The sequence below is a fragment of the Morone saxatilis genome, unplaced genomic scaffold, assembly GCF_004916995.1.
Source record: "Morone saxatilis isolate NCDOM2014 unplaced genomic scaffold, NCSU_SB_2.0 Contig19, whole genome shotgun sequence".
In the NCBI taxonomy this organism is placed as follows: domain Eukaryota; kingdom Metazoa; phylum Chordata; class Actinopteri; family Moronidae; genus Morone; species Morone saxatilis.
In genome coordinates, this window is record NW_023339751.1 from 16,090,237 (window position 1) to 16,099,809 (window position 9,573).

The 9,573-nt window shown below is 41.4% G+C and overlaps 2 protein-coding genes across 2 annotated transcripts in view; one reads left to right on the forward strand and one right to left on the reverse strand.

Annotated features, from left to right (window-relative positions):
* The window catches only part of arid5b (AT-rich interaction domain 5B), a 71,952-nt gene extending 64,483 nt beyond the window's left edge, over positions 1-7,469 (forward strand). Inside the window, exons 9-10 of the mRNA XM_035663171.1 lie at positions 2,834-3,044; positions 3,245-7,469. Coding sequence (XP_035519064.1) covers positions 2,834-3,044; positions 3,245-5,263 — 2,230 coding nt within the window. The 3' untranslated portion in view covers positions 5,264-7,469. The remainder of the gene's footprint in view (positions 1-2,833; positions 3,045-3,244) is intronic.
* Positions 7,470-7,873: 404 nt separating this feature from the next.
* rtkn2a (rhotekin 2a) overlaps positions 7,874-9,573 on the reverse strand; it is a 13,381-nt gene continuing 11,681 nt past the window's right edge. The window contains exon 13 of the transcript XR_004796779.1: positions 7,874-9,452. The gene's annotated coding sequence lies outside the window, so the exon portion shown is untranslated. The remainder of the gene's footprint in view (positions 9,453-9,573) is intronic.

The window sequence follows — 9,573 nt, forward strand, 5'->3', positions numbered from 1 at the left end:
TCTCTCTCTCTCTCTCAATATATATGTGTGTGTGTGTGTGTGTGTATATATACATATACATACATACATGTATATATATATATATATATGAAGTAATATTTTTATCTTAATTCTTAATTACAAGAGACGTCTTCTATCTCTGGATATTCAATGTTTAATCTCCTCACTGCATATTTTAGTTGCTTGTTATCAACATGGAAAACGGCTGCTTAAACAAAAGCCGAGTGATAAATTGGCATGAGAGGAAGTTAAGTATTTATTGACCTCGTAAAAATGTTGCTTCTCCTGCCTTAATGAAATTCTTTCCTGGAATCTCTCAGTGCAGCACACGCCCCCTAGTGGCTTAAATTATTAACTGCACATGGCTTCCTCTCAACTAATGCAGTGGCTGCCAAGCTCAACCCTTCCCCTTCCTTGGAGGAAATTGCTACTTATATAAGTGGTATTGTATTATGAGTGCTATATTACATGATCATGACTAAGTTATATATACACTGCTTGAAATTACTCCAGCCTTTCACACTGAGGGCTCTATTATGATTTTACACTTTTTTTCCTTTCTTTTTTAAACACAGAGTTAAAAATGGAAAGAAGTGTGAGCGCCCTGTAGCCTGAACCTTCTTTGCTTATTCAGCCATTTCTGTAAATTTACATAAAACTGTAAGAGGCATATGTCTCGGAATTGAAAGTCCTATTATAGAGAGAATTGTTTTAATAGGCTACATTTTCATCTTATATTTATTAAGCGTAACAAAGCAAATAATTCTGACAATGTAATGGAACTTCCTGAGGCTGATTTTTGGTTTCTTGGCCAACATAGCATCTTAGTCTTTTCCATTTGGAACTATTTAAGGCTCCAGTAATTTCCCGGGCTCAGCTCTTACATTATCCGAGCCTGCGACACCCCAACCCCCACCCCATATTGACATTCCATAAAGTTGACCCAGGCCAAGGCAGCCGTCTCTTTCCCACAGATCATTGTGATAGTCAACAGTGCACCCTGGTATACTGTATATATATGCCACTTTTCTAGCCCTTTGATCACTAATAAGACAGCTGGACATGTTAAATACACATTTACCAGCCTGAGGAACTCAAATCCACAGTTTTATAATGGTGAAATATTTCATCTACCTGCCTTCTTTGTGTAATAATTTGTAATTACAGAAAGCCTGAGAACCACTTCTCTATTTGTAATAAATGCTATTAAAAGACTGCATCTTTCTTATCTCTGTGTTCAGGGATTCTTTGTTTCTTTCATTCAGAACCATTTTTGCTCTTCATTAACATGTCATTATCTCCTCTTTCACTCCCTCTGTTTTTTTTTCCTTTTGCTCTCTTTCCCTCCCCTCTTCTCTTTCACAACCCCTTTGCTCTCCGTCTTTCCAATAAGTCACATTTAATAGTACATTTCCTTTCTTGGCCTGGGGCCTGGTGCCAGACCAGCTGTATGAAATGTAGTTTCACCGCTTTCCCTGCCAGCACTTTTGTTCAGAGGAAAAATAACAAAAAATCCCACAGAGCCTCTTGAACTCTCTGAGGCTTTTTTTTCTTCCTTTTGAAGAGGAGGCGAAACAGCTCTTGATTCATTGTTTGTTTTACCGCCATGTCCCTTAAAAGGAATACTGCAACCGTCTCTTGTCGTTACACGAGAAGACCTTATTTTTTCTCATGACTGAGAAAGTCATGTTTCTGTCTGGCTTTTATGGATTGTTATTGTAAAAAACCTGACAGAGGAGCTGGAGAGATTTTCAGAGGAGCTTATTGAAGTTTAGAGTGTTGTAGTTTTTCAGTTGTCTTGGTTTCCTCTCTCACAGTGTTTCTTATTTCTGGTCTAGTGCCAATTTCCATTTTCTTTACTGAGCAATAAAAGTCTAAAAGTTTCCCTCACTGGTTTCTTCATGTCATTATTTTACACATGGGTATTGTTATGTTATCCAGATCTTAATGTTCCCATTAGTTATGACATCAGATACGGAAAATTGACTTGGGAAGTTTTCAGAAGAGAAATAACAGAAGTCAAAAATAGCTAAATGTTCCTTGTCACTTGGTATGGACTTAATTAAGTTGGAGAATATGCAGCTATCCTGCATTTAATCATGTCAAATGGACAGTGTGTTTAAAAACTAGAGCTTACTGTTACCAGTCGAAATATTTTATTACTGTAACCACTTTAAGGGCTTCTGTGATTAATCATATTAGTATATTAAATGAGAGATTATGTGGTATGAGGTTCCTTTAAACAATTTGATTTCAATTCTTTCAGACATTTCTCGTTTTTATTACCAACCACATTAGCTTTACACACCCACAAACAGAACACGCACACACATTCTTTTCTCTCATGGTTAAACTAATACCAAATGTGATCCGTCTCAGCAGGAGACAACTGGTTATTCACATTCTCACACAGACACATACTCTGGCACCAATCTGAACCTGGATTTCCCCTAACCAAGATTAATTACAATAGGATTGTTAATGTTTTCCAGGTATTAAAACAAGGAGATTTTAAAGCAAGCTATTTGATACTCTGCATGCCTGTGGCAAAGCTGCAGCTCATTCTGTTTTTGGTATTACCAAACAAAATACTTAATTGTCCTTTATTCTTTGGCATAGAAAACAGTAAGGTGGTTTGCTTCGAAAATTCTAATTCTCTGTTGAAACGTATAGTTTTATGTATTTGTTGTTTGGTTAAAAATGATTTGTGTGTGTGTGTGTGTGTGTGTGTGTGTGTGTGATGAACCAAAAGAAAGATTAGTAATTGTGCTTACGACATATCATGATCATACCATAAACTCATCTGCATTCCTCTGCCTGCATTTTTCCTCAGGCTCCTCCTTCCTTACGAGAGGCACATTAAAGGCGAGCAAGACAAACCCCTTCCCTCGACCAAACCCAGGAAGCAGGAGGGCGGCCAAGAGAAGGCTTCAGGAGCCAAAGCCAAAGGAGTGGGGGCCAAGAAATTGAAAGGCCCCAACACTCCCAAGCTGGAGAGTAAAAAGGACAGAGGGGAGACAGTGAAAGGCCAAGAACAATCACAGGTCAGTCACAACTGCTGCCTCATCAGGATTCCTTCTTGCTTTAAATTCAATTTAATTTTAATCTCCCTGTGCTTTGTCATCAATGCCTCACTGGCTGTCTTGAATTCCTGTTGTCTTTTGAAATTGCCAAGTAATAAGAAAATAGAGGAGTGTCTTATTTATTTTACTTTGAGAACGAACTATCATGTTTCTGCATGCAGGACTCCAAGGGGAAAGAGGAGAATCATGAGCTGTCCACAGCCATTAAACAGGAGATATCTCTGAGAGATGAACCAATTGTAATAGAGGAAGAAGAGTTACATCTTACCCTAAAGAAAGAGGAGTCCTTGGCAGTGGAGCAGCCATTGTCACTCTGCCCCAAAGAACCAGACTGCAGAGCCCCACAAGCTGGTCTACCCCTCCACACAGGGCCCGGTCCCCAGCCTGAATGGAGGCCAATCAGCGAGGCCCTCCGAGCAAAACTCTCCTGTGAACAGCAAACTGAAGGGCATTTCATTCCTAAAAACCCCTACCTGCCTCATCGTTGGGACCAGAACAAACTTGCTGGACATGTTGCTCTGCCTGAGCCCTCCACCAGGGTCAAAGACTCCATAGAAAGTCATGGTGGGAGAGTGGGGAAGGTGTTACCAATGTGTAAGCAGGAAGACAGACAGTGTATAGACTTCAGCACCGATTCCTTCCCAGAGAAAGAAGACTATGGGGTCATTAAGAAGGAGTCTACCCAGGGCCCTGCACAAACGGCTCCCTACTGCAAAGCCAGCCAAGGGGTCATGTCTCCTTTAGCCAAAAAGAAGCTCCTCTCTCAAGTGTGTGAGTCAAACCCTTTCTCTTTTACTTCTACTTCTATTCAGCCTCCACCTCCTACAGCTACTTCCTCTCTCCATGTCATATCAATGGCTGAAAGGGAGAAGGAGAAGAGAAAGGGTGAGGAGGAGGTGGCTGGACAGAGGCACGGACCTTCGGACAACATACCAGAGATAGCCCCCATATTCAGGCCATCTGTCATTCAGCATGCCCAGAGCAGCAAGCCTCATCAACAAGCCACCAGTGGCCCATCAGAGAGGAGCCCTGCCGGGGAGCTTTCAGAGACCTACAGCTGCCGGACGAGCCATCACCTCCAGCCTCAAGTCAACCCGCCATGGCAGCCCTATCTCCCTCGAACCCATGCCCAGGATAGTGTGGAGAACGCAGGGGAGTCGCTACTCCACGGCCCAGGTGCTCAGCCCCGGAGCTACCCGGGTGACTGCTACTCGTCCCCTCACCTCCACAGTCTCTACAGGCAAACTGAGAGCTGCTTGAACCAGGAGAGGATGGCCTGTTTCCCCAACGGAGAGCGGAGAGAGCACTACATCAGGGACCGTGAAGGCAGCCAGGGTTTTGTCTGTGGCAGCCTGGAGCAAGAGGGCTTAGCCTACAGATCTCACTACAGTGACAGGACTCAAACACACGGAGAGAGGAGGGAGGCAGAAGATGAGCCCAGAGACTTCACTATCTCTAAACCTCTCTCTCAGAGGGTGTCCTTCTCCAAGCCCTCCTTCTGCAGTCTCCCATATCCCATCTTGCACCAGGGTTTGGATTCCCACCCTAAGGCGTGCAGAGTTCCTCCTATGACCATCTCTCCCCCCAAACAGACCCCAGCAGAGTCATCGCAGTCATTTCCCAGCCCAAAAGCTTCAAGTGATTCGTCCCTCACAAGCCCCATTCGACCCAGTAAGCGGAGCTTAGTGGAACCAGCAGGTGAGGAAGTCCCAGAGAGGAAAGTCCGCGTGGTGACGCCAATCCATCCTGCTGGTGCAATCCGACGCAGCGACCCAGAAGAACTAAAACCAGCTGAGCCAGCCCATGCCATTCACCTCAACAACCATCTCCCTGAGGGCCACCCAACGACTACCTACCCTTCACACCACGCCGCATCCTTCTACCCTGGCATGTATGCGCCTGGCAGCCTGGTCTCACCAGGAGCCCAGGACGGGCTCCAGCAGCACCCAGGTCTACAGTACCTGAAGAGCCAGTCAGCAGTGTCTCCCCTCGTGCCCCCCTTAGCCTTCCACTCCATGATGCTCCACAGGCAGCTGCTGGCATCTAGCCCCAGCCCGCACCACTTCTACAGACACCCGGGAGGGGCAGCACTGTACGGGGACCTGCTGCACCACCTGTACCCTCTCTCCACGCTCCCACCACCTCAGCTGTCCTCGGTACACCCCAGCACCAGACTGTGAGGGAGAGAGGACGATTTATTTCTCCCTCTACTTCTTCATCCTCAGAAACTTTTTTCAGCTTCTCTTTGTCTTTCTCTCTTGCTCTGGGATTGTGACTCAGTCGAAAGAAAACACTGATTATGAAACTTTGGCTGATTACAGGCTGATAAACTCATCAGTCAGACAGAGTGAAAATTCCATTTTCTTTTTTTATTTGTGTATGCATTTGTTTATATATACGTTGCACTGTTCTTTATTTTTATCACCACTTACTGTATTTGTGTTGTTGTTGTTGTATCCTTATTTGCACAATGCTCATGTGTATGTGCTCACAAATCAGTTTGCCGCTCTCAGTCACCATGAGTCAGGTTGTTGCTCTGGATGTGTGAAAAGTGGAGGGCAACAGAGAAAAGCCATTTGTTTACTGCGTCTGAGGGCTAAACTTTTTTGCTTAAAAACACTAAGTAACATGACGACGTAAATGAAATTCTTTATATAACTAAAGGATGCGTTCACCATCGCAAACAATGTTCAACAGCTGTTTAGCGCATTATTACACTTTAGGCAGCCAGTGGCGTTGCATCTGTTTACATGTCTCCACGCTGAAAGCTGCTGCCTGTTTGTGCCACAGTAAATCCACCTGGACATTAACACTCACCGCGGTGCTGCATAACATGAAATAGCTTCATCATAACATTCAGAGGTGCTGTGTGTAACAGATGTACTGTAGATTCACTTTTTACTCCGTTCAGGTTTTTATTTGTTAAATGGTATTTCAGTTCAGATCATACAACACAAGCAGTTGTCATGTTCAATCTGTTGACAAATCATGAATGTTTTTTTGTGAGAGTTAATGAAAAGCCGTTTTTAATTTTTACTTTCTAAATGGAAAGTAATTTGACCCCCAAACCCTTTGTGATGAGTAGACTGTAGCAGCTTGTTTTTGTCTGTAGGACCAGCATAATGAAGCAGCCGTCTGCTGTGGAATGCTCACCACAAGAAATCAGCATTTCATTTTTTTGTTCTTGACTTGAAAAGCTCTTTTTTGGTGAACAGACTCTTTTATTCAACACGCTGAAAAGACTCACTGTATGATTTGATAGGAATGTTGTCACTTAGGATATTATTGCTTTGCAAATATCTGTGCCTTTCGCAGTCTTGGATTAGAGTTAGCACTACAGTTGTTAAGGTTTATCTTCTGTAGCAGGGTAGGAATATCAATATTACTGTCACTCTTGTCTGAAATGCAGCGCACAGACACTCATACAGAAACGCTATGGCACACTTGGTTATCAGACACCAGACTTGGTAGGTAAGGCACAAAAAATGTTAAGTTTTAAAAATTTAAACAGTTATGCTTTAGCCTTATGGTTAGTATTTGTGCTTAGATAAATCTATTTACTTTAGCTTGACTGTGTCAGGCAGTTGATTATAGAAGAACCTGAAAAGATTTACTGATAGTTAATATTGACACAAGTCTGGTGTCTGTCATCCGCAGGGCATATGTGCTCTATGTGTTTTCTAGCAGTGATGAAAAGGTACCAGACGCCATAAAGTATGCCTACCATGCTCCATAGCCTGAGGTGGAAAGACAACACCTGCTCTGGCTTTTACAACCACTATAATTGCAATCCAGGATAGTCGAAATACACAGTCAACATGTCTGGTGTTTCAAAAGATGAAAAAAAAGAAGCTGTAAATGTCTATGTGTAAAGTTTTACTGAATACTTAGATAAAGAAATTCATTTCTGATTAAGTACTGTACATTTCTGTGTGTAGGTAATACTGGCATTAGTGCTGGCTCCTGTACAGAACAGTCATATGGGATCAATTCATGACAACCCCTTCTCTCGTCTTATTTTCTGTGTAAATAGCACTGTAGATAGTACCGCGTGGTTGTTATCATATAAACTGTTATAATCTGTAAATAGTATAAAAACAGTATAAAAGTCGGTTACACAATCTAGCTGTGTCCTTGTTTGCTCTGTTTCAAGGTCACCGTGATCATGTTAGATTTAAACAAACACTACAATTTAAGAATTAGGATACTCTTTATTTGTTGTCGTTTCACTTTTTTTCCACGTTGTTTCCATTAATGTGCATCCTGAAAGTGTTTTTGATACAGTAGCCATCTGTTTACCAATCACCCAGCTGGCAAGCAAGACAAAAAATAAAGACATTTTGTATATGACCTCCTGTATATTTAATTAAAATATTTTACTATCTATACATGTTTCCTCAGTTGTGTTCTTTAACCTAGCTGCAGATAAATAGCTATGGCTGAATAAACTGATATTTAATGCCAGTGTACTAACGTCACGTAGCTGTTTTTTTTCCTGAGTAAATGCAGTGTGAATGGGGTTTTATTATTGTAATACCATTATCTGGCTATGAGATTCCATCCGCCTTAATCTTCACAACAGGCTACGTCTGGGCTCAAAGCCAGAGAAACCTCTCCAGTATTCGCTGCAGTAGAGAAATGTGCCCGTGCGTGTATCTCTGTGGGATGTGTGTTGGGCTGCAATAAAAGCTATGCTTTGACTTTTATTGCCACCCCCTGGTAAACCTTTACCATGAAAAATATTCAGTAATACTTCCAAGCTCAGCAAAAATAAAGCAGCCTCACCAGGGTAGAATGTAGGCTGTTTTATTGCAGATCAGCAATAATAAAAAATACAGTTAGCTTCCAAGACAACAGTGAACAGAGAGTGAGGAGAAAATTGCACTTTTTGAGAAACAAAAACAATATTTTTTACACTGCACTAAAGACAAATTTACTGTATCCCTACTCACTACTACATAAACACAGTGCCACTTAGTCTAAATAATTTGTGTGCTAGAAGTAACATTGAGATGACATAACAGTATTACACTATCAAAAGAAATCACAAAACATTTTAATAAAAAAAATAAAAATGATTGCTGTTACTGTTATTGCTGTCATGTGTAATTAACAAATGAAAAGACAAAGATAAAAGACAAGTACATATATCTCTAATGAATATAAATTTGGCTCATTAGTTTGGCTCTGATCAAAGCAATAATGTTCCGCCCTTGTTTAGTCATAAAGCAGTTAGTTTCATTTAGATCACATGCTCTTCCTCAAGCTTAATATCCACAGGGGAAATATTTGACTATACTGGTTACATGAAACGGCTTTCACCAGCTACACGGTTAACCTGAAATACTACAAAGAAATGTTAGTGTTCACAAATTGTCAGTAATATTTACATGTAATTGAAAGTAGTGGGGGATGCAGGAAGTGTAATATAATTACTGTGATGATATCATACAGCCCGATGTGTAACCACATTAGCATCAGTAAAAACTAATGCTATGAGGGTTGACCCTAAAGTCTTCCCTTGTTTTTCCAGGTATATACAGTACAACATCAAAGTCCCTAATGTGTTGGTAATACACACACAGAGGATAGAAAACATTTCCAACACTCTACTAATATTGAGCAGCATCCCCTTTTGTACAAACCATTCTCGGTTCTTTCAAGGCTTAAAACTAAATCCTCCTGTAATCTGCCTCCCTCCAAATCTACATCTCCCCTTCTTGATTAAACCGAATTTAGAGGGTGGGATAAAGAAAAATGGGCTTGTAGCTTTCACCATACTGCTTCATCTGTCCAGGTAATTTCAGAGAAAGTAGCTCAACCTCATGTTTTGTACACTCTGTGTAATTATAAAGATCATTCAACACGTGACTGTTAAGTGGTTGAAATATTTAGTGGCTGGCAGTATTGGATATGTTCAAAACACAAAAACAAGGGCATTCATTATTTTAGCCACTCAAAAGACTCATTCATTCAATTATGTTCATAGCATTTATGGGCTGCAGTGTTAAATTATGTTGGACATACTGTGTAGCCACTGAAAACCAAGGTCACTCCATTATTAAGACCTCTGGGAAATGGAGAAGTCACATTAGTGCTTGCAATTGCTCCTAAAATCCTGCTCCCTTAAAATCAGCTATAGTGGTCATAAAATTGTCACAGTGAGTGGAATAAGTCAATAGTTCCAAAAGGAATGACTCGTCCACAGTCGGCCGATGGATCAATTCCAATTTGAGTGCTTTTGCAAAGGCTCTTTCTTCGGCCCATGTTCCAGTGGCAGAGCTGAGAAATAAGCCTTTCCATTTTAGTGGGATTGATGATGGCGGTGCTCAAGCCAACGTACAGCTTTCAATTTCATCTATGGGTTAGCTGCACATGAAAGAAAAGTTTATAAATGGAGAGTGGAGCTGGAGATGTATCACTACAGTATTGATATTGTGATGTGAGGTGTCAGCTGGGATTTGGGTTGTAATGATGGACATCGTGAGGA